At 36.7% G+C, this 26,184-nt stretch overlaps 2 protein-coding genes across 3 annotated transcripts; one reads left to right on the forward strand and one right to left on the reverse strand.

Annotated features, from left to right (window-relative positions):
* Positions 1-302: 302 nt before the first annotated feature.
* On the reverse strand, positions 303-3,724 carry LOC112194405 (MADS-box transcription factor 23). Of its 2 annotated transcripts, none has more exons than XM_024334647.2 (5): positions 3,373-3,724; positions 2,317-2,419; positions 1,548-1,630; positions 925-1,275; positions 303-572 (listed from the first exon to the last, which is right to left on the reverse strand). In XM_024334647.2, the coding sequence occupies exons 1-5, from the start codon at positions 3,594-3,596 to the stop codon at positions 509-511; spliced, it is 825 nt and encodes a 274-aa protein (XP_024190415.1). In that variant the 5' UTR covers positions 3,597-3,724; the 3' UTR covers positions 303-508. The 2 variants fall into 2 exon arrangements, with proteins under 2 accessions (XP_024190415.1, XP_040373196.1); XM_040517262.1 differs by having other exon boundaries at positions 303-586.
* Positions 3,725-11,656: 7,932 nt separating this feature from the next.
* LOC112193411 (kinesin-like protein KIN-14L) lies at positions 11,657-19,640 on the forward strand. The gene is made up of 20 exons (XM_040516028.1): positions 11,657-11,869; positions 11,985-12,061; positions 12,303-12,460; positions 12,601-12,747; positions 12,847-13,102; positions 13,587-13,690; positions 13,819-13,890; positions 14,261-14,362; positions 14,732-14,806; positions 15,206-15,287; positions 15,701-15,796; positions 15,907-16,080; positions 16,160-16,266; positions 16,511-16,689; positions 16,789-16,953; positions 17,132-17,382; positions 17,681-17,844; positions 17,968-18,812; positions 18,997-19,172; positions 19,249-19,640. Exons 2-20 carry the CDS (start codon positions 11,995-11,997, stop codon positions 19,320-19,322), a joined length of 3,294 nt encoding a protein of 1,097 aa, XP_040371962.1. The 5' UTR covers positions 11,657-11,869; positions 11,985-11,994; the 3' UTR covers positions 19,323-19,640.
* Positions 19,641-26,184: the final 6,544 nt, after the last annotated feature.

The raw sequence follows: 26,184 nt of genomic DNA on the forward strand, positions 1-26,184 counted from the left end.
GACTTTTAAATCAATGGTTGAATGACATATGTTGTGAAGAAATAATATTTCAACCAAAGTTTGGACCCCTCATCCAATTGTTGATTTGAAAGTACTCATGGAGTCCTCATTTTAGAGTCCTTACTTGCGCTAACCATGAGGACTTCATGAGTATTTTAAAATGACAATTTTGACAATTTGGACGATGACAACCTGGGAAAAGAACTAAGCTTTTCAAATTTAATGGCTTGGCCAGAGGAAGCTAGCATACCATGCGCACAGACAAGGGATTCTAATTAAGAAAAAAAAAATTGAGATTGATATCACTGCAAAAGTAATTTCCAACTGCAAGTCAAAACTGTGGTTTCATATGCATTAGTAAAAACTTTACTTAATGTCTATATATAGTTCAAAAGAAAATCTATTAAGAATCGAAAGCAACATCAATGACTAGCTGACAGCTAATAAGAAAAATCTCAAATTTGAGAACTCTTCAAATCAGTCTGAGACTACTTGACTCCCAGAATCATTAGAACTGGGGCGAATGCTGGCTTCTTTCCTCTTGCACTGACCAACACTTGGATGATGACAACCTGAGAAATTAAACCTGAATGAATGTTAATTCTTTCAATTCTAAATGTGTTGCGTGGCTATCCTTGGCCTATATTCTGATCAGAAATGATCTCACCAGTGACAACCCAACTAAAATCATATTTATTTCCTCATAAAATTCAGAAAATCATTGTACGCCCACTGTAATAACTACTACTTTCAGAAATTATATTGACCTAGATATATATGCAAACCCGTGTCAAAGCCTCAAAACCAAACATGTAAAATATTTTTCTTTTTGGCAATGTAAAGCATTTTTGTCTATTGAGACCAAAAGAAAAGGTTCTTCAGGCAATGATTATTAAGAGCAAGGTTATGTTAGATTATACGTACCCCAATTGCAAAGAAGTGTCCGAATGCTCGTCACTTTCGTGCTCAGAGGCAGTTGAACAATTGGAAACGGCTTTGGATGAGTTTGTAAAGTATAAAAGCCTCTTCTTAGGAGGATGGGATTCAATGATAGAAGGGCGCACATAGTTTTGCCTCCTCAATTCCTCAATCTCTCTTTCCAGATTCTCAATCTTTTGCATAGCCTTCTCATGCTCCTTTGTAGTCTTCTGTTTCTCCTCCGAAAGTATTTCCTCCTTCTTGTTCTTAACAGCTAATTCCCCTTCCATTTGTTGTTTCTCCAGCTCATACAGGTCATTTAAGCTCAGCCCATCCAGTTTCTGACCCTTCATCCGACTGTATATATGAGTGGAAATTAATAAAATAACAAAACAAGAAGTGAATAAACTGAGGAAAACAATTCAAACTTCAAGACATATATGTAGCATGAATAAACATCACATATGACAGAACACATTCTGGAGCATTCAATATCTATAGGGCAGCAAAGATCTACCTAAGGATCCTAAGATAAGTTTAATCATGGCATCGATATTCTGAAACTATAAAATACTAAAACTAGACAAGTGATCACTGTAGTCTATTCTACATGACAATAACGTAATTACCAGAGTTCCAACTGTAATGCTTCAATCTTTTGCTGCATTGCTTCAAATTTTCTCTGCAGTACGCTTGAATCAAATTTCAGATCCTGCGGTTGGTCAACAAATTAAAAAACATGCAATTAAGATATTAATCAATTCACAAAATAAACATTTCAGCAACATATATATAAGGATCGATGAATAAATTTTAAGTCTTTGCTTGTTTGACTAGTCACTGTATTCTATTAGTGCTAATAATATTCTCAAAAAGAAAAAAAAATAGTGAGACTACAGATATAAAATAAAGTAAAAAAGTTACTGCCAGCATATTGATCCAACAAAAAATGTTGTTGGAGGTCTCATGTCCTCATTCCCTCTCAATCAAAAAGACAAAAGATGAGTAATAAAGTTACTGTAGGCGCGAGTTGTATGTACATTACACATGATTATTTTCAAGTTAATTTTAGTCATCATAGTAATACTATCAATATTGATAAGTAAATATTAACAAATCTCATTGATATTGACAAGTAGAGTCCATGGGATATCAATCCATTTAGTGAAGTGAATGAACTATGAAACACCTAGATATATGTCTGGAATTCAATACAGCGGCTAACTATCCAGAACCTTTAAGTACATACTCTTATGTCTCTAAGTTTCTAAATAATCTGTAACTTAGGAGTGTTAAGGTATTAATAACACATTTAATTTGAACTTGAAAATGGTGTTAGAATTAATAAAACACTATGGTACGTAGTAGCTATATTTCAGTTCCTATAGCCATACATACCTCTTCAGCAGATTCATGGGGGCGCTCTTCTGAAGAATACTCTAATTGGAGGAGGCCCTGCTTGTTTGAAAAATTGTGATACCTAGAAAGAATTTTCTCCATGCTACATAATGTCAAGTGAAAAAAAGGGAATTAAAAATCTAAAACAAAATATGCTATTAATTAATTATTTAATAATGTTTGACTATACCATTTTCTGTTTTTTTTTAAAAAAATATACCATTTAGGTCTTGCACTTTCTCAATTCACATGAGTACCAGCCCATTTCCTCGTCAATAACTTACCTAGACGATTTATTTTGATTCATCTCTCTCTCAAAAAAAAAAAAAAAAAAAAAAAAACGAATTGATTGACCAAAGCAATAATGTTTTACTAGAATAAGGTTTCTACTAATGCCGAATTACCTATTTCAGAAAAACTCGTCGGATCCTTATCTTTGATTTTCCATCTTCAAATCAAACTTTTCCAATTTCGGTTAGACTTTCTAAATTAAAAATTCTCTGAAGTCTTTTCGCTTCTAAAACCCTAATCTTTCCTAAACAAACGCAGCCATTGAAAAAAAAAATGATGAAAAATAAAAACTAAGCAAACAAACAACACCATCATCAACATAATTTCTCTTTAGTGCTTCTCCAGAGAGAACTGGAAGTTTTTGCTTGTGCAAAAGCATTTCCATTTCACCTGGCTAGGGCATAGCTAGGGTTTTATTTATTTATTTTTTTTTGGAATAAAAAAAGTCCTAAATTTTTAGACAAGTAAAAAAATTACGTTTTATCAGATTCTTATTATACGTCCCCTAATTCTTCTGTTGAAAGAGGCTAGAAATTCAGAAAAAACGAATTGATAAAAGACATGACAAGAAAATACTAGACCAACCGAAAAATTCTTCTATGTTAAACGCAGAACAATTGGATTAGAGATGAACGCAGGTTTACAATCATCTAAACACCCACTTTCATTATCCTCGTACGGTCGAAGTTCTTGAAGAAAAGAGTGAAAAACTAAAAAGGGGAATAAAACTCGAAGAAAGAAAGAAAAAAGAAAAATCAAACACACCTGGTGCTTGATTGTTCATAAAGCTTTCCAGTTTGAGAAAAAATTATGACTGCAATCTCGGCATCGCATAGTACTGACAATTCGGCTGCCTTCTTGAACAATCCGCTGCGGCGTTTTGAGAACGTGACTTGCCTGCTACTGAGATTTTCAATCTTCTTGATCTCAATTTTCCCCCGACCCATCTTTCTGGTCTGTGAGTTTCGTTCTGTATCGTTCCCCAACATGAATGAGATCGACTTTATTCTCTAGAGAGGAAAGGGAAGAGAAGACTAGAGAGGAAAGGGAAGAGAAGAGAACGACCCTATTCTCTAGAGAGGAAAGGGAAGGGAAAAGAGGTTTTCTCTTTTTTTGTTGTTGGTTTTCTTCTTTGGGTAGAGGAAGGGTTTTGCATAAATATATAGGGTTTCCGCTGGTGAAATAAGGGAAAGTGCGGCCATATATTATTAGGAAACAAATAAGAATGGGAATTCCATAGGTGGCAAACAACCAAATATGGTAGACATTTATTTCTTTGCCAGAAAAGAAATTACCCCTTTTAATTATATCTCATTACTTGGAGAGTAAGTCATTGCTTGCTACATTCAGAATGTCTGCTATTTGGAGGTTTTATCCAAATTGATGAGACAAATCTGTTTCTCTCTTCCAATGTATGTAACCAAAAAAAAAAAAATTCATCTCTCTCTGTTTTTTTTTTTTGGTTATTTCTAAAAAGAATATGATTTTGTCATCAAATGATTTGGCTACCTACCCACGGTGGATAAGTTTTCACATCTATCCTAATTTGAGGTTGAGGTCTATCCTTGCTTTCTTGATTATTATGAAGACTTTACACGTGAGCGTCTTGAAAGTTAACCGTTATAAATTGAATATTTCTGTACATGAATTGACCAGATTCCGTAATAAATAAATTACCAACAAAGTTGTTCTCGTTACAAAATGTCATTATCATTTATAATCCAAAAATTGAAAAGATACATGAACCAGAGTCGATACTTATTAGACATAAATTTACGCCAGAGTGGCTAGTGCCAGAATCGCCTAGCTAGATATTCCCTCTGAAGACAGTTAAGCCCCAATTTTGTATGTCAATGTAGAAAAATTTAGGCCTCGTTGTTTTAGCCCAGGACCTGAAAAACAGGATTAGACCGGTCCGCATCAACCGGTTTGATCCCTTTTTTATTAAAAAACAAATGCAAAAATTCACTAGCTGGACCAGTTTAGAAAAAAACCGAGTCAGTCCCGGTCCCCATAATGCACCGATTAGAAAACCCGGACAGACCGAATATATTAATCTTCGCCACATGTCCCACTATTAGTGGTTGTCTATGCAATTGTATATTTTTAGGATGCACCTGACCTCACCGAATCATAGAAAAAAAACTAACACACTTTCGGTCAAACATAGACTTATTTTGAATCAAACACCAAAAATCTCTCGATTGTCTATGTTCTTTGAAGAACCCTAGAATTTCTAATTTCCTAGTTCATCAATTCATCCTCACTTAATAACCCAGTCGGCCAGCCCTATTCGATTATCTTCTTCTCCTCGATTCTGAACCAAATTCTATTCGACAAATCCTTGCCATAGAGGCGGTCGTACAAATCGATGCTTGCCATGATGACAACAATACTATCAAAACAAAGTTGTGGGTTTAAAATGACTGCATCAATCAAAAAACTTTGGCAAAAACTTTTTAGAAATAGACTTTTCGGTGAACGCGCATAAAAGAATATGGGACAATGTACTTGCAAACTTTAATATAGCATGTCTTCACTTTAGTGTTTATGACTGTTGTTCTGTTTATTAAAAGATTACACATAGAACAACAACATAAAGCAACACTGCACTTTTTTTTTTTTTTTGGAACACTTTTGCACTCTATATTAGAGGTGGCAAACAGGCCGGCCTGGCCCAGCCCACTTAATCGAGTTTCAGGCTGTGCTCGTGCCAGCTCAATTCTTATCTGGCTTGGACTCGGGCCGGCCCGTATACTCAAACATTAGGCCTAACCCGGTTCAAGGCCCAAGCCCACAGTGTGCCGGGTTGTGCTCGTGTCGGACCAATAAGAAGGCCCGACCGTGCTTGTGGTGTGAGAAGACTAAAACGAGTTCCATTTTGAGATAAAATTTATGCAATCAACATAAGTACTAAACACAAAATTCATACATAAAGACCTAATTAGAATGCTAGATATCAAACGATTAAAGTTGAAATTTTCAGTGGTACACAATACAAACAAAAATAGAAAACTTAGGAGTACACAATACATGTCTAGATTACACACACACACACACTCACAAAAACAAAAAATAAAAAACAAAAAATAAAAAATAAAAAATAAAAAATAAAAAATAAAAAATAAAAAATAAAAAATAAAAAATAAAAAATAAAAAATAAAAAATAAAAGAAATCCAATGAAAGCCAAAATTGAAGACATAAAGATCCAGCAACTCTCTGTTACTCTTTTGAAATAGCATTTTGGTCTTTTGGCGTGAAGTAGAGCCCATGTTTCCACAAATTTGAAGTAGCTGCATATGCAAACACAAGAAGAGACTGAAATGCCAACTATGAGAGTCCATGACAGATGACTCTAGTTTCTGCAGTGCCCAAGTAGAAAATTCAAATATGTCCAAGTAGAAGCATGCAAGCATAGTAACCTGGGAGTAGTTTGAGGAATGCAAGCAAAGCATAAAAACTAAGCGTAAAAACTTTTTGCTCATTTCTCCTTTCTTCAGTATCTTCTATAAACATGTCTTCCAAAATACTACTGCTGTACTTGGGAGTAGCTTGAGGAATGCCCCCTTCAGAAAAAGAAAATTCCGAAATAAATAACAATCTATGTTAAAATGAGATTGCTTTGAAATAATAACTTTACCTCCACTCACAGCATGAATATTATTCCGCTGCAGGTTCAATTTTCGAATGCTAAAAAGAGACGGTACTGTAGGAATTATTCTTACAAAGAACCCAGGGAGTGCAACAAGTTTCCCTACAGTTATACCGCAATATTACAAATCATAAGTGCACCGTAGAAACAAATAATTACATCCACACATTCAAGTTCATGGAAGAGAAACATGTTAAAATCATGATGCAATAACTACATACATCAACAACCAAGCTTAAATCACATAACACACACACACACACACACACACACACACATATATATAAGATCAAATAAACCAGCCGCACAACATCCACACAACATCTGCAGAATAGCTTTCCTAGTGGCACTAGGACTCCACTTGGATAAATGGCGCTTTGGATCTCTGCAGAAACAACTTGGCCTAGGTTCGACATCTTGAGCAGCTGGAACAAGGATTGATTAGCAGCAGCAGAACTTGAGCAAGAAGCCTTCTGTATGTCAACACCAATTTCTTCATAATGGGGCTGAACGATATGCAAAACTGGTGATGAATACATGGACTTTGCTCCCTATCTATATTGGCCAAAAACCTGAGTGGACTCATTCCATAAGGAGTCCAATACTTGCTTCATGTTTATCAATTAGGAAAGACTTAATTTTATCACAACTCTTAATGGTAATCAGGTTAATTAGCTAATGAGTTCCCTACTTCTACTAAGAGATATACGTCCAATTAGATAACCAGAATTAGAGTTATAATTATGTACTTCTTGTTATTTATATTAAGTTAAATCAATTTGGTTAACCTCAATGCATATTAGATAATGTTAAGTCCACATTTTTCCAACAAAACACTCACCCAATTTAGTGTTCAGACTCTCTATAGCCAAAAGAAACACCATACCACAGTTCCTACAATCTTATTGTGTAATTTTTATAAATTATATATTATATGTTATATTATATTATAAACGGGTCTTGCTGCGACTTGTAATATGCCGTGCTTGGGCTGTGCCGGGCTTTTGGACCAATATTTCTCGGCCCAGCTTGACCCGTTAGATTAACAAGCTAGGGCCGTGCCGGGCAGCTTCTAAATATGCCGAGTCCGTACCGTGCTCGTGCCTAGTGGCACATTTGCCACGTTTGCTCTATATCATTTATGAACATGAACGGTTCAAGTTTGAAAGATTTGGTTTGTCCATTGATTTGATTTAGTTCGGTACCTTAATGATGACAAGCCCCGCTCCGAATTTCACCCTGAAATCCGAGGTGACCCTGTGGGGCCCACCTTAGGGATAACTCTACCAAAAATTCGGGAGAATCACCTCTAAAATGGACTACCCAAAACCCTGTAAAACACACAAAAACACTTCAATCAAACCAACCTTATACTCCTAGAGCCACCTTGCTCCCAATTACCAACAACTCTACTTTCACATAACACAAAACACAAAACTCAACAATACTAATCCCAAAGGTTATCAGAGCAATACTACTATACACAGGGATATAAAAAGAAGAGTAAAGGATCAAGGGATCCTACACTGCGGAAGTAGTGACAACTATGCCTCACATGTCACGTATGCCCGACCTCCATTAATTCGCCTGCAAACTGGGCGTTAGAAACCGAAAGGCCCAGGGGAAAGTAAACGAAAAACGTTAGCGTGAGTGGACAAAAATAAACAATTTAAAAGAAAAAGGATTTCATATTTTCCCACATTTATTTCATTAAAAACCGATGCATACAACAATTAGAAAAACACATTTAGCTTTAAATCTAGGAATTCCAAAACGATAAATCGACTAGCCTCGCTAGTCACCACATTCGAAAACTATATCGTAAAACCGAAATCTCATTTCTAAAGAAGATAAGACCAGCCCCGCTGGCTACAGTGAAAATCGGACTAGCCCCGCTAGTCAAGTAACGATAAAATATGGGGAAGAAGTTTCACCATACGAAAGAAGGGAACCTCCCAGGCTCAGGTCGGAGTGTCCCACACTCTGGAGCATCCCATGCTCTGCTCTTACTCACCCACGAACACATAGTAAGCAGGGAGGAGTACTAATAGGCTAGCTAGCAATAAATATGACGACCCAGGTATGGTGGGTTAAAATCATACGAAAATCGAAAATCAGTAAGGCTTCCCCATAAGTCCCGCGAATAAAACAAAAACACGGGTACGATTCCCAACTGTACCTGAAAATTCTCGTAGAAAGTCACATAAATCGACAGCGTGTCCCACACGCTAAAAGAATAATTAGATCATCATCAAGGCATTCCCAATGCCAAAACCGAAAGTCGATAGATAAATAAGAAATAACTTCATCGAAATCCCATTTCGAAAACCTTTCTAGAAATCTCAAAACATCGAATAGAAATGTAATTAATTCCGGAAATCACCTCGGAAAAATAATTCGTCGAAATTCAACATCAATTATAAATTCGAATCCGAGCATAAAAAATTAATATCCGAAATTCACAACCGGTATAAATCATAAATACTTCATGAAAATCAATATTGAAAGCAAATTCATGAGATAAATCGAAATCAAATTCTGAAATCCATTCATATGCTCGGAAAGTAATATGTTAATTAAATAAAGCATTAATTCAAGAAAATAAACGCATGCATCATTATTTAAAACAAAAGTCCACTCACAGTACTATTGGGCGACCACGCAAATGAGTTCCTTCATTTAACCGTAGCTCGCGGCATTGCCCTGTACACAATTATATTTCCATAAACGGCAATCCGATAAAATAATTACGAAACTAAACGAAACCTGAAAATCCCTATCTCCAATACTTCTCAAATTCAACCCAAATCTCTCCCACAACACCAATTCCTCAATTACCATATTCCACAACGAAAACGAGGGATATCCGACGGCTGGATTTCCAACAATTCAATCACAAACTTCAAACTTCGAAAATTCACAAATAATTCCAAACTCCTCCAAAATTCACCAAACTTCACATACAAGCACTACAACATTTATACAATTTATTGGGCTAAAAACTGGAATTAAAACACTGCCGTACACACCTCCACGCGCCACCAACAGTGGCAGCGCGTGGGCCCCACGCGCTGGCGGCCACCACCTCCGATGGCCACCAAATTTTGGCAGCACCACCTACACAACAGACTCAACATTTTTCACAACTACAACAAGTTCCAATTTTACCTTGAAGGGCTCCAATTTGGCCGGTGAAATTTTTCCAGAAAAACCAAGAACTCTAGAAATTGCAAATCGTTAATTCGACCTCCACACTGCAAATTGAAATGAAAGACCTTAGGGGAAATGATCATTGACAAAAATCGAATCTTCGACGCCGGTTTGGTGGCCGGAGACGGTCGGAATCACCGGAAATCGATGAAAACTCCAAACTGTTACAGTAACCTTCACAGCTCAAAATCGAGTTCTTTAGGCCAAATCGCTGCAAAACACCACCACAGACATGACCAGGGTGAAGAGGCGAGCCAGCTGATGTCCGGATTCCATCGTGGGGTGGCCGGAGGAGGAAGAAATCGGAGGAAGAAGCAATCGGTCGAAGAGGAGAAAGGATCGGGGGAGAGGAGAGAGAAAGCCCGGTAGGTTTCCAAAAATGGAATGGAAACTTACCACAGTAACTTAGCTATTTATAGAAACTTACCACATGAACAGTAACTTTAGTATTTCGCTTATAACTTTCGCATACGAACTCCGATTTTTATGTACTACATATCCACGCGCTCGGTTTAATGTCCTCTACAACTTCCATGAAGAACATTTTCTCAAATTTTGACCCAAACAAAAAGTCAACTTTTAGGGCCACTAAAAGTGCTAAAATGACAATAAAAGTGAAAGTAAAGATCATTTACCGTTCAAATAACTAGTAAACCGGTAAATTCAGGTTCGAGACGTTACAAACGATTAGCAATTTGAAAGAAATTTTTCAGAAGTGATCTATTCATGTATACATAAACATCTACTGATTGATTTGTTTTAATGTAATCGAAAAGTAAAGTCTCCTAACCGTTGATTCGAAAGTCCTCATTAGACTTCCATATATCCTAGGGTTGGCCATTTGGGTCGAGCTGGGCTGATTTTGAACAGAGCCAAGCTGCCTTGGGCTGAATATTCGGCTTATTGACATTTCAACTTGGCTGAGCTGTACTGAGAGTTAGCTTCGACTCAGTTATGGTATGCAAATCCTCATATCGAGAGTTAGCTTCGGCTCGACTATGGTATGCAAATCATCATATCGACGTATATACATATACATATAAAATAATATACAAAATGTTTAAATTTTGGCTTCAGCTGGGTTATGGTATGCAAATCCTCATATCGAGAGTTAGATTCGGCTCGACTATGGTAAGCAAATCATCATAGCGACGATATATCATACCGACCGTAACTGAACCGAATCTAACTCTCGATATGGGGATTTCCATACCATAGTCGAGCTAAAGCTAACTCTCGATATGAGGATTTGCATACCGACCCAAATCTGCAACCGAAACCGAGCCGTCGCTTGTGGCGATAGAAAGGTATACCAAAATTTCAGCTCAAATTCGGAGAACAACCGAATCTAGAAATTAAGCTCCGTTGCCAAGATCAATACCGATCACAGTCTTGAGCACACTTTTCCCCCATCTGCAGCCCCCAATTGAAATTAGAAACGCGAAGCTGTTCCTCCGGGACACGTCAATCTCTATCATCATCATTTTGTGCCCATTAATGGAGAAAAGATTTAATTTTCACGTTCTATGTCTGATTGAGAGGGGGATTGCTAATTGGGTTGGAGGGAATTGAGTTGGGTTTTGGGGTTGGATTGAAAATTAGGATTATTGATCGAATTGAAGAAGAAGTTGAATCGGGAAATTAGGGGTTTTGGGGTTGAGTTGAATTGAGGGGTGGTGGTGGATGAATTAGATCTCCACTCATAAATTATAATCCTTCTTTTTAAAGAAGAAAACTTGACCAGCTTAAATTTCTAACGTCAATTGAATTACAATAAGGCAACTCACCAATAATTGGAAGGTCCAGACCAAAAAAAAAAAAAAAAAATTCAATAATTAGAAGGAAATCAGATCGAGTGAAATACAAAAGTAAAAACTATTACTACCTTTCTGGGCTTTTTGACTAAGATCAAAGTGCAGAAAAGGAAAAACTTTCGAACGTTGACCTTTTAGCCAAAAACCCAACACTAAATTTTGAACAAAACTTTGGATTGCGCGTAAAAGAAGGAGCGTGTCGTCACGCGCCCGCTAGTTAGCTCTTCGTAACAAACCCGAATCCCAAATGCCCAAACCCGAGACCCAGAGTTCTAGGCGATCCCGTCCGTCGCCTTTGAGAGAACGGTTGCCACGTGGACGTCTGAGATCCACTTCTGTGACCTAAACCACGTGGTGGCCTACCGATTTGAATTCAAAAAAAATAGAAACGTTAGGATTCCCAAACCTTGGGGTTAGGAGTTAGGAGGAGGATCCTCTCATATCTCTCTACTCACCAAATCCAAACACCCTCAATTTCATGCTTCCTTTTCTCTGAGATTCCCAACTCTCTCTCTCTCTGGCTTTATATCTTTCTGGGTTGGGAGCTTTTTAGGGTTTTAGAGAAAGACCCAGATAAAGATTCGCGTACGTTCTTGAAATTTTTTTTTCTCTGTTTCGTTGGTTTATTCTTTGTTAAAGATTTTTGGTGGGTTTTTCTGGGAATGAAGTGGGGTTTAATGGTTGGATTCTAATTTTGCAGGGAACGAGTGATGGAGGACCGATCAAGAACTGGGTTGCACGATTTTACTAGGGCTTCAAGAAAGGCTGAAGAATCAGGTTTGTTGATTCATCTTTTCAAGTCTTTTTCGTTTTGGTTTTACGGTATGTGGGTTTGGTGATTTAATAGAAAAAGAAGAAATGGGTACGATTTGTGGTGTGGTCACAATTCTTGTCAAGCAAGAACAATTGGCTTAATCGAATTGATTTTCTTGCTAAGTTTGCATTTTGTTTAGAACACAGATTTTCTGGGTGGGTCAATTATTCCATTGTTAATTGCTACATTTGGTGAATTTGGCAGCCTGGAGGCGATTTCAAGCAGTTGAGTGGCTTGAGAGCTTTGTGGGTCCACTTGGCATACCGAACCAGCCATCGGAGAAGGAGTTCATTTCTTGCCTGAGAAATGGTCTCATCCTATGCAATGCCATAAACAAGATTCAACCCGCATCAGTGCCCAGGGTACTTCAATTTTCTATCCCCGGATTATTGTGTTTTCTCCTCTTTTTCGTTAATGAGAAGAAAATGAAAGTGATATAATGCCTTTTATGTGTTCATCGAAAAATATCATATTCTTATATGTTTATTATTATCATTTTAAGGTGGTGGAGAGCCAAATACCTTTACAATCACTAAGCAGGGAATCTCAACCATTGCCTGCATATCAGTACTTTGAGAATGTCCGAAACTTTCTGGTTGCTGCTGAAGAGTTAAAGCTGCCTGCTTTTGAAGCCTCTGACCTTGAAAGGGTAGATTATCTGCGTATACTACATGTTAAATGTTAACAGCACCTGCATTATTACACACATTGTTTCAGGGAAAGTTGTTGATTGTGTTTTATGTCTCAGGATACATTGGACGCAGGGTCTGCAGGGAAGGTCGTTGATTGTGTTTTAGCCCTTAGATCCTATAATGAGTGGAAGCAGATGAGCAATGGGAATGGATGTTATAAACATATAAAATCTCCCTTAGTTATGCATTCTGCCAATAGAATGCATTCAAGACCCCCAGCTATGGTCTCCTCGCACTCTTGCAGGAACTTGGATATGTCTGCTGGACTTGATAGACAACTATCGATCGAGGATGACAAACGGAAACCTGAAGGTTTTATTGGTTTCTTTTCCTTTATTTTATCCATCCATGTATTTCAACTTATGCTTACTCTCATCCACAGATAGGAAAATTATCAACAGAAATTACTTAAAATGATAAAATTTATACAGTGACACATGTTATGGTTATTAATGAGGACGCATTGTTATGTTGATAAGAAATATCTAATATCAAACAAGTAATAATATAAACCCATATTTAGGTTCATTTATTGGTCTAGTTGCATATATAGTAAGATTTTATAAGAAACATAGTGTAATAGTTATTTCTTTTCAATCTCGATGCTAAGATTTGAAGATAGAGTTTCAATATTGAATGATATAGAAACAAACTAATCTTCTTTACTGTTAGTAGATATGATAACATCAACTTCAAAATTGCTGCCATGCTTATATGCAATCCTCATACTAGTAGGCTAATGGTCTTCAATTTCTCCCCCTAACGTTTGTTCTATCTGTTACTTTTTGTGATGCAGTGGATTCTATAGAATCTGTTGTCAAGTTAATTGCTACTTCTATGGTTGACATAAAGGAAAACATTGATGATAACCTTCTTGCTTCCTACCATAACGGAGATCTGGTAATGTTATCTTTCTTTTTGTTTTTCTATTTTTTTTTTCTTTTTTTTCTTTCAGTTAATAAGTGCTGCACTATGGACATGGTTTCAAGTTAAGATTCATCTCACTTAACCAACTTCTTCTGCTGCAGGATGCTGTTAGTGTCTTTAGAAGGATCATGACAAGTTGTCTAGAGGAACATTTTCAAAAGAAGTTACCTGAGGTTAGTTTGATTTGAGCCTTCGAAGAATTCTTTTTCTCTGTGAATAGTTCCAAAACAAGCAATATTGATATTTAGTTATTTTAGCATAATGTGCCTATGAGGTATTTATGGAAAGTTTATACCTCAATTAGATCTATAATATTGTTCAATCCGAACAAAAGTTGCGTTTACTTAGGGTTTACAAGTTTACAACCACTGTTCCAGATGCTCTTTTCTTGTACACAGCCAACTATACAGAATTCTGTAACTATTATTACTTTTCATCCATATTTTAATTGGTTGAGTTTTTATGTTCTGCTACTGTCTTTAGTCTTTACATACATGAAGTATGTCAACTTGATAGTATTCGTTTGGTCTTGTGTATAAACAGTTGGAGTGTACGTTAAAAGAATCCTCCAAAGGAAGAAGCAGCTCACCTGCACATTCAACATCTATTCCTCTAGAGGATATATCTGCTGTTGAAAATTCAAGAGTATGTCCCTCATATATTAAGCATTCTTTATGCAATCAATGTACTTGGAAAGTGGTAATGGTTAGACACCATGTTCTAAGTTACGTCTATAATGCATTGTGAGGGTTATTCCTGCATTATACAGTTCATGTAGTCTACAATTTAGGGAGTTCATTTCATTCTGCAGAGTCCTCTTTATAAGAGGAATAGCACTGCAACATACTTATGCATACTAATACGCTCGCGCACAGACACACACAATCACATGTATAACAACAAAGCTGATGTAAAGTAACCCTTTCCCCCCCTCTTGAGCTAGCCTTTACTATGGTGTTATCTGATGAACATCTCCTAGATTCTGAAGTTTCTTTATTTTCATCTTTTCAATAGTGCTGCAAAGCTTGTTTGAGAAAGGGTAACTGCAACCACCGGCTTCTATTTCAAATGCAAGAGAAAGAACTAGTGGTAGGTCGTTCTTCCTTTTTTTTATTTCTTTATGTGTTTCTGTATGCCTAGTAGCTTTTCAGTAAAAGTTAATCTAAGTTTGGTTTGTGTTGTGCCATGGCTTTGGAAAAACTTCAATTTGTATCAGACTCGTTGCTTTTCTAAAAAGTGCTTTTAAGTGTATGACCTTTTAGCATAAGATAGTACTTTATAAGAGAATATATATATATATATATATATATATATATATATTGATAAAAACTAGCAAGTTACGGACTCTTGGTCGTACAAATTTATTTCAGTATAAATGAAAATATATTGATCTTACAATTTTTCTAGCAAAATGATTAATCGACTAGCATTGTGGATTTATTGCATATATATGTACTGTGGTTAATCTTATTGGTGTTCACTCGGCAGGATCTAAAGGCATTGTGGTTAAGTGCAAAAACAGAGTTCGAAGACCTACAATCCCAGCTGCACAGTGATTTGAAAGACTTGGGTATGTCCTACTTTTAGGGAGCTAAAGTCATCTGCCCTCTTGGCTAATTACCTTTTCCTTTCCACTTACAGACTTACAAATATTTAATCTGAAACAAGCATCATCCTTCATTTTATTATGGGTAAACCAGAAATGAGATTTTCAGATGTCTTTTCCAACTTCATTTCTAATCTTCACTACCAACATCAACCATGATCTTGAGGAATCACATGCAAGATACTGTGTAGTGTTTGAAATATATGTAGCCATAGGTAATGTCATAGTCATTTCTGCATCCTCTTTCCAAGTTCCCCATTTTTTATATTTTATGGAAATTATGATGGATGAAATGTTCTATGTGCAATATTAATTTTATTTTTTTATTTTATTTTCTTTTTGAAACTTAATCTTGCTTGTTCTCTTTGTGAGTTCAGGGACACAGGTACAAGAGCTGTCTGCTGCTGCTCTTGGCTATCATAAGGTGGTGCAAGAGAATAGAAAACTGTACAACATGGTTCAGGATTTGAAAGGTTGGTAAACTGCATCCTAAACCCTAAACAAAAATGTAGCCATGCTGTTATACTTTGGGTTTGACAACGAATAAGATTTAGTAATATTATCTTGGTTAAAATTTCTTCAGGTAATATTAGAGTCTACTGCAGGATTAGGCCGTCCTTCAATTGTGAATCCAAAAACATTATAGATTTCATTGGAGGGGATGGATCACTTGTGATCCTGGACCCTGCAAAGCCCCAGAAGGATGGAAGGAAAGTTTTTCAGTTCAATCAAGTGTTTGGTCCAGCTGCTACCCAAGGTACTTTCTAGTGGGTTTTCTACATCAACCTTGTTTCCATCACCAGTTTCGATTTAACAATATTGAAGTTTCTTTTCAGATGAGGTTTTCAAGGACACTCAACCTTTGATCAGGTCTGTGATGGATGGCTACAATGTATGCATATTTGCTTATGGTCAAACTGGATCAGGCAAAACACATACCATGGTAAGATACAATTCAACTGCTTCAGTTGGTTATATTGCAATTTCCCATCTGGCCCGTTATTTCAAATTTTAAATATTAGGCTGAGTATTCTGTATCTTGGAGGAAGAATTTACAGTTGGATTTTGTCTACATTGCGCATTTGTGCATATGTTGCTTAATATAAGAAAATCAGACAATTGTTTTTCTACTCTGGTCAGGCTTTTTAAATATGAAGTCTGAACTAACATTTTCTATGCTTTTACAGAGTGGTCCATCTGGTGGGTTAACTAGCGACATGGGGATTAATTATCTAGCTCTCAACGATCTCTTCCAGATGTCAAAAAGAAGGAAGGATATCATACATTATGACATTCATGTTCAAATGGTTGAAATTTACAATGAACAAGTACGAGATCTTCTTGTACAAGATTCATGTACTGTCAAATATCCTTTCATATTGGTTATTTATCTTACTTTAAACATTTATCTTATTGGAAAGAAAAACTGGCCACGTTCATTTTGTGTATCCTTAACAATTCACAAATTAGAGATCCGGAGCTGCACCGGTGATAATGGCTTGAGTATTCCAGATGCTACAATGCATTCAGTGAATTCAACCACTGATGTTCTTAACCTCATGAAATACGGTGAGGTGAATCGAGTTGTCAGTACTACTGCAATGAATAACCGCAGTAGCCGTTCCCATAGGTCAGTATCTAGCAGCGGAGTTATTTTAATTGTTTCTCTTATAAGAAACAACTTACCAGTGACTTACTACCATATCTAAAAGTATCTAATGCTCAAATGCTACTTAAATGAAAAATAAAGGAGAAGCAATATATCAATAATTTTGTGTCACTGATGTATTGGTTTGGTATGTTTGTAGTGTCCTGACTGTCCATGTGCATGGAAAAGATACAACTGGAGGTACTTTCCACAGTTGCCTTCATTTAGTTGACCTGGCGGGAAGTGAACGGGTGGACAAATCTGAAGTTACAGGAGACAGGCTCAAAGAGGCACAGTATATCAACAAGTCTCTTTCTTGTTTAGGAGATGTTATTACAGCCTTGGCTCAGAAGAATTCTCACATCCCTTACAGAAACAGCAAACTCACACTTTTGTTGCAAGGCTCTTTAGGTTGGTAACAGCCCTCACTATTGTTGTTATTTTTTTTTTTTCTATTTTTTTTTGTTTAGATTGGAGAACTCTGACTTAGCCTAGTGGGCCTGTTCTTCACCACTTGGTAATTGGGATAACCCAAAGGGCATGTGCTCACTATTGAGTTTGATCATGCTACAATAAAGACACTATTTCTTAACACTTTCAATGCTGAGATATTAGGGAACTGTTTGCTTATTTTGTAAGTAGACCATCATGTATTGATTTCAGGAGTGCATTTACTGATACAACCTTATTTTTGGGACTTGTACTTCAGGTGGACATGCTAAAACTTTAATGCTTGCTCATGTGAGTCCAGAAGAAGATTCTTTCAGTGAAACGGTTAGTACCTTGAAGTTTGCTCAGAGGGTTTCCACTGTTGAACTTGGTGCTGCTTGTGCAAACAAGCAGAGTGGTGAGGTTATGCAACTCAAAGAACAGGTGGACACTTTTTACTAAATTTGGTTTGATTAATTCCTTTATCTAAATGCATGCTTAAATTTTAGGGTATTAGCAAGTATCACAGCTGGCTGGACACTAAAACATGTATTCCAAATTTTTCAGATTGAGAGCCTGAAAAAGGCATTAGCAAACAAGGAAGCTCAGAGTATACAGTTCAACAAAACCTGGGACAAACCAGGAGCAGTGACTGAGAGGACTCCTCAACGCACCAGAAGATTAAGCATTGAAAATTGCAGTACTGCAAAGACTGAGAAAGCACAGAACCCTGAAGACAGAAAGGGATCAAAAAGTCCTTTGCCAACTCGTTTAAGAAGATTGAGCTTGGAAGGCCCAAGATCTGTTAAGAAGGATGGTCTTCGGATATCACATGACGTGGGGAAATCCTCCCTACCATCTAAGGTAATGGAGGAATATGGTCAACTTCACGGTTCAGAAGCAGTCGCAAAGCCAGTTGGGCATTTCAGCAATCATGATGCCACATTGGAAGTGCATCGTACCAAAGCTCCTCGAAGTCCCACAAGCGCTTCCTATCAGAAGCAAGTGTTAGATGCTAATAGTAGAAGACCAAAAACACCTGAACCTCGTCCCAGGACTCCTCTTAGTCCAACAAGTGTTACCTATCAGAAGAGAGTGCCAGAAACAGATGGTAGAAAACAAGTTCCTCTTCCTCAGCCACCAACGACTCCTGAGTCTCATCCCAAGGCCCCTCGAAGTCCAAGGATGACCTATCAGAAGCAAGGGACACAAATTCCTGTTCTGCGGATTCCATCAACACCTGAACCTCCAAGATTTGCTACAAATGAGGTACAGCTTGTTATGGAAAGCAAGGGCAGTCTTTCAACGGGTTATGTAACACCTAATTTGACAAGTAGCACAACTGGAAAAGGATCACAGATAAGGAGATCCTTGCGGACCATTGGAAAACTGATTAATGGCTCTGAGAAGAGGTGAGTGAAACTGATGGAATCTGCATTTTTTATTTTTATTTTTTATTTTTGATTATGATAGTATATGACTTTGTTATCTCAGTATTATATATTGCTTTGATATCTCATAGTACAAATTCATATTGGATACTGTTAAAATTTACTACTGTTTGCCCATTTTTTATTAACACTAGCCATATTGCAGGAACCAGCAACCTATGATGGAAACACATTCAACAACTAAATGTGCAGGCAATTTGAATGATGAGAAATCACAGATTACTAGTAGTGCAAGAACTCTGAGGCGGCAATCATTAACAGGCATTCCAACATCAGGATCTGCCCGACGATCCTCTCTTGGAGGGAAGCCAGAAGACACTAGTACGTAACTTCATTACATTCCAGGAGTTTTTACAATTGAGAATTGTCATAGTTACCTGTGGTCTTTGCTTTGTAGGTGTAAATGACAAGAGAGCCAAAACACCTCCACCCGTCTGCTCGTCAACGAAAAATAACAAGCGGTGGCTTTAGATCATGTGAAAAATTGAAAGTGAAAAATGTTGTTCTGCTTTGACTCGAAGCATCTGTTGACATTAGCATACACCAACAATCAACCGCAGGAGACTTTCTGACTGGTTATGGTACTCTTACAATGCTCAACACCCTGCCCTTGTTTAGAAGATGGCCGCTAACATGTGATCCATAGCTGATCTATCTGACTTTAGACCACATTTTTGTCTGCTACTTTCTTACATGTTGTCTGATCTATCTGATCTACTTTCCCTATGTAGTTGTAATACTTGGTTTGATCCATGATTAGTTCTGTTAATAAAGTGATTCATTTTTCAAGTTCATGCTACATTCTGTTCTGCTTGTTTTATGTGACTGGGCCGAAAGTTTGAGAGAATCTTGTCATTTTTAAAGCAATGTTATTTTCACACGATTGCGTATCTGACAATTCAACAGCTCATCATTTAGCTTCCTTAGACAGTCGAATGGGACAATTGAAATCGGAAATTGACTCAAAATTAAAGATTTTATATTCAATTAGATTTCCCTTTTAATATATTTGTTCTCCTGGTCAATTTAATTTCATTTCCCCTCAAATATATCAAAAACAAAAACATAAAATAAACAAAACCCAGTAAAATATATCCATTACCATTTGGTTTAGTGGTATAAGTCTTTCTTTCGTAAGTTGGAGGTCGATCGTGAGTCGAAATAGACTAGTTGTATATGAATTATTGATGTGATGATAAAAAAACATGCTAGTAGAATATTTATTGACCCAAATAAAATCTTTATCGACTCCCAATCTACATTTTTTTTGTGACATTGGAGGTGATCGAACTCCTGACCTAGTCTAGTCCTAACTCAACTCTCTACCCTCCCGCACCAACTCCTAATAAAAATTTTCTAACCCTCGATGTGGGCAAAATACATTATTACTGACCCTAATAATGTTTGCTTCAGATGTCATAATGCTGTTGAAACTTCCCTACATGCAATATGGGACTGTGATAGCAATATTGCAGGGTGGGCGAAAACATCTTTTGATGTTCTTTGGCAACAACAATGTGGTTCTTTTATAGAACACGGTTTGATAGGGCTGTATCAATCCTGCCTCAAGATAAATTGCAAATGTTGGTTATGTTGTGTTGGTTTATATGGACAAAACGAAATGATGTGTTAGTGGTTGGTATGAGAAGGCAACTTAACAGTAGTTAGCACGTCTACGCTTCAAGCACATTAAGAACAAGAACGCCCAGTTGGTGTTTTCAAAACCAGAGGATCCCTTGTCAACCTCCTCCCAGTTGGTGTTTTCAAAGCCAACCGTGCTTAAGCTTTAAATGGGCGGCCTAGTCAAAGGGGCGCTTGAGTGGTTCTAAAATTCTCTAGTACAATTTTTTTTTTGAGGGGGGGGTTGCTAAATAAACCCAGCAAATTTCTTAGTATACCCAACACACAAGTTTATTATTTATTTCCAACTTTACCCCTAATAGAACCCAACACCAACTTTCCATCATCATGATTTCACTTCCACATAGCTTCAATTCTTTCGAAGAACCTCAGTTTGTGTTCTCCCTCTGAGGCTCCGATCATTGGCCCATAAATATAGATTAATAGTTCCAGTTGGCCAAAACTAGTTGGACATATATAATTTCATCAATGAAAGTTTAGTGCAGTGCAATCATACGCGCGCCCACTTGATTCTTGATGAAACTTAGTTTGCTTCGTTGCATCTAGATGTTTATGGAGAGTTCCTTTTCATATAGTTGCAATTGATTTGCTACTGGGCAGTGGGATCAATTGGATCTCAAATGGTATTTTCCTCGATCTTGACATGGAATTCTTTCATCTAGAGTAAATAACCTAAACAATGAAAATCCTTAACAAGCTAATTGGAATTTACTCAACTGTTGAAATCATGCCAACATGAAACATGGCTGTTTTACTTCAGTTAGAGAATTTCACCAAATGGAGTGTTGATGGATTTCTGGGAAAGATCAGTTCAAGACCCTCGGTGGTTTCAGTTCAAGACTTCAAGGGCAATAGGAACCGCCTCAATCTCGGTGCTTCTTTTGTTTCAGGTCGTCGTCGGCAAACAATAGCAAACCTAATGACGATTATTTGGGTATGCACCAGCATCAAATTAAACTCGAAGAGGACGTTCTTGAAATATAAATCTTTGCTGGGTGTATTATAATGAGGGCAAAGTTGGAAAACACAAGAGAATTTTTTATTTGCTGGGTATACTAAGAAATTTGTTGGGTTCAAATAGAAAGACCTTTTTTTGGGTTATAAGGCGGTGGAGTGGAGTAATTGATTGTTTTTTTTCCCCTAGTAGTTCATCATCTATAAGCTCTCAAAGTGTTAGAAAAATGTGGCTCAGATTAGAGCCCTTTGTAATCTGACATAAAAAAAGTGGAGTTATTCTTGACGAGACCTTTTGTACTAAAATCTCATACATGTTCTCCACCCAAGTAGCTAAAGTGAGGTGACTATCGACATTATTAGACATATGTGTGTGAGACTTATTCGCTGCTTCCTCACAACAAGTGTTATCAGAGCACAAGCAACACTTGAGATTGTGTTTCTTACAGTCGAGTTGCAATTTGGAGGAGCTCCTGTTTGAGTTGGAATAACAAGATTTGGAATTTGGATCTTTGTGATCAAAGAGCAATTGGAATTTGGATTGTGAGACAATTGGAGATGGCTTGAATCATACCAAGGTGAATATTGTTGGAAAGACGTGGCTTAGATCAGAACCATTTAGAATTTCACATCAAAAAAATGAAGAGTCATCCTCGAGTGATAAGAAATAGTCTCACATATACTACTGCCGATGTCCTTTGTATTGAAACTCCATGCATGTTCTCCACCGGGGTAGTTAAAATTGGGGGAGTAAGACTGTGTGCGGGGCCTATTGGCCACTTCCGTACAACAAGTGGAGAGTGTTTTGGTTGAGGAGGTTAAGTCACTTATGTGCTTGATATATATATATATATATATATATATATATATATATATATATATATTTGTTCACAATAAACTAATATGGCTCCTCAATTAGTATGTAGTCCATAATGGAGGGTTATATTGTTGGTTAAACGGAGAGACTAACTCACAAATTATATTCAATATAATATGTCTGTAACCTTTTGTTTTGAGCAGAGTTGGTATTATGTCCTCCCATTGTATTCAATTTAAATGAAATAATATTGGTGTAAGTCTCCAAACTTGATTGGATTCTGAACTCTCTCTTTGAACCAAAAAAAAAAAAAAATTGAACATTAATAAAACATTTTTTAATACTTATAAATGAATATTTTTTTTTTCAATAATGTAATTTACTAATCTCCAATAAAAGAATCATTGGCGAAATAAAAATAAAATGTGAAGACCAATTGCCTGTATACATGTCACGCCCCAGACCCAATGTCAGTGGATTTTAAACACCTAACGCTGAATCCGAGGTGTGAGTGTTGCAAAGCAGAATGTAAATAAACTCTTCCTTCTAGACTCGTCTTGCTTAGTTCTTCTCGAAACTCGTGTCACACCTGAACAAAAGTCTATAGGGTGAGCTTACACTCAGTAGAGCCAAATCTTTTTAAGTCATTATTATCTAGATGTCACTATCAGTTACTCTACTTTTTATTTCTATCTTCAACTACGAGAAGAAGAATGAATCAAAATCACATGATATTGCTCTTATGAGTAGGTCTCTCCTCCACCAAAATTAATCAAAGGGTTGATTCTCGATCTTGATATGTTGCTGGAATCCCTTTGAATTTGCTAAAAGAAGGATTTCAAGGGATTGGAAGATCGAGTAATATCTTCCAGTAATAACTATATCATAATATTCAATGAATTTAGTTTAAGGAAATTCTAAATTAGATTGTTTTGAATTTATTTTTGTATTAAATGATGGGCCATGTATAGAAATTATTATTTTTACTTAATTATTTTAGTTAAATTATAAAACTATATGGCAATATAAGGAAATTTCGAGAAAAAAAAAGTTTTTTTTTTTTAATGTTATATTAGGAGAGGTAAGAAGATTATTTATTATTATTATTTTTTCCATTTTGCTCTCTTTGTCTTTATTTGTCTTTTCATATGGCTTGATAAAGTCTATTAATAATTGAAAAAAGTTGGATGTCCAAATATCAAATTTGGAAGTCCAACTCATAAATTCTTTCCCTGTGGTTTGGTCTGATACATGCAAGATTAAATGTTTTGCTACATGGTAGGGCCTCCAAAATTTGGGTTTAAACTTAGGTCCTTCCTTGGACCAAATCCGATCCAACTTTTAAGTTTCAGGTATATATATATATATATATATATAGGTCCATTTTTTTTCCAACCACTACAATTTAGTTTGATTGATTTTGGACCTAGATTTGGTTTTGGACTCAAATATGGGTCCCCACTGTTGATGCTCTAAACATTCCATCTAAGATAAAAAAAATAAAAATAAAAAAAATAAAAATTTAGTTGGCCCTTGTTATCTGATCAAAACAAAGGATAGATTATCTAGATTTTGAGTTTTAGATGATAACACTAGTCCTCTTTGTCAAAGTGATAATGAAACTGCTAATTATTCTTTTGACACTTATTCTTTTACTATGGATTTCAGGAAGATTGGTCAGCGTGCTTGATAATTCTCTTGATTAGAATTCAGGCATGTTTATTGAACAGGGCTGTGATAGTTATACTACTGCAGTTGGTCATTCCTATAATGATTATAACAGGAATCCATGAGGTTCAATCATAAACCATCCCGCCACCATTATGTGATAACCTCCTCTAAATAATTCTGTCAAAAAAAAAAAAAATCAGCAGTGACGAATTTTGTCATTCAAGATTGCAACGGAGCACTTATTGTTGCTGACTCTAGAAGGATTATTGAGGCTTCAGTACCTATGGTTAAAGCTCTTGCTCTCAGAGACAGTCTTCTTATTAGAGGAAATAAAATTTTCTCAATTAGCGTTTATGTGGAAGGAGATTTTAAGCTACTAATTAACTATATCAACAGTGTGAATAATCCTTCTTGGTAGTTGATGAAGATTGTTCGTGAAATACATAAATTGACCATCACTATTCAGATAGTAGAATTTTGGAGGAATACTTTATAGACTTCTAGAGCCCCGGCCTTTTGTTCGACTGCTTAGGGTCGGATTGCCCTCTAGGTTTTCATATTTAAGCAATTAAGTTGTTGCAGTCTATAGTCTATTTGAATTTGTTTATGTGGTTTTGCATTTCAATTCTATTAGTGTTCTGTTTGTAGTTTGAATTTAGTTTTTTGCTCTTCATTTCTCTCTTTATTATACGTGGTTGCAGGAGCTTTTATTTTGCAAAAAAAATGGCAGGATGTGGACATGAGATCATTATGTTGGCAAATCTCCAAGGCCACAAAAAAGCTGTAACTGGTATTGCCTTTCCCGAAAGGAGTAGCAAGCTTTATACAGCTAGTAAATATGGGACAGTCAGAGTTTGGGATTGCAATACCGGTCAATGTATCACGGCAGTTAATCTTGGTGGTGAAACAGGGGCTTTGATTACTAAGGGTCCATGGGTTTTTTGTGGTGCGTATAATGTTGTACGTGAAGGCATGGAACATTGAAACCAATGCCGAATTCAGTCTAGATGGACCTGTTGGCCAAGTTCGTGCTATGAAATTTGATAAGGAAATGCTTTTTGCTGGGACTGACAAAGGTGTTATTTTGGTGTGGAAAGCTAAAGGTCCATTTGAACTTGTTGCATCTCTCACTGGCCATACTGCGATTGTGGTTTGTTTAAGAATTGGATCTTCAGCCACTAAGTTGTACTCAGGTTTAGTAGACCATACAATAAAGGTGTGGGATCTCGAAACTTTACAATGTGTTGCAACATAGAGTGGACATTCTGATGTGGTCAAGTCTCTTGTATGCTGGGACCAGTTTTTGATCTTCTGCTCATAGAACTGCACGATAAAGGTGTGGCACATCACTGAAGCGGGCAAATTCAATTTGGAGGTGATCTACACTCACGATGTTGAACATGGCATTGTTGCTCTATTCGTGATGTATGATGCAGAAGTTAAACCGGTCCTGTTTTGTTCTTCTACTGACAATTCTATCCGCTTATATGATCTGCCATCGTTCAATAAGAGGGCCATATTATTTGGAAAGCAAGAAGTTTAGGCAATTCAGGTAGGAGTTGGAGGGCTGTTCTTCAGTGGCGATGCAAATGGTCTTCTTTCTGTTTGGAAGTGGTTGGAACCTGCAGTCAAAGTTAAGATGACGAAAAGATCGCATTGTGTAAGAGAGGAAGGGAGGGAATTGAGGGTTGTGTGGTGGCAACTCAATAAACATATTTGCACCAGGCTTATGTTAACATGATTTGATCCAGCTATTTGTCTTTCCTCTTGGTTTTGCTCCTGTGTTATCTTGGAGTTCCTTCAACCACTGCCAAGCTGAATTTTGCTGATTACTTCACTATTTGATAAAGTGGGATTTGAGGATCAAAGTTTGGGACATAAATCTCTTTCCATTGCTGGCAGGCTTCAATTGACAACCTTTGTGATTTTTAGTTTTCAAGTTTATTGGTCTTTGCATTTATTTCTTCCACAAATGATCATTTAGAAAAACTTGAGAACATTTCTTTGGTCTGAAAATATTGCTTCTCTTCCTGGTGCCAAAGTTATTTGGATGATCTTGTTCTTAGCCATTTGGGAATGTGCTTAGGCTAAATCTGGGATGATGGGAACCTCTGTGCTAATGCTCTCTTTTGGAAGAAACCCCCTAAAAGCACTTGCAAATCAAATGTTTATGGGGTAAGATTGTGAATCGTCATAGCGATTGAATCAAAGGTTTTATGGCCGATTCAGGGTTTTTGGTGAATTGCTTGA

Source organism: Rosa chinensis, chromosome 3 (assembly GCF_002994745.2).
Source record: "Rosa chinensis cultivar Old Blush chromosome 3, RchiOBHm-V2, whole genome shotgun sequence".
Lineage (NCBI taxonomy): Eukaryota > Viridiplantae > Streptophyta > Magnoliopsida > Rosales > Rosaceae > Rosa > Rosa chinensis.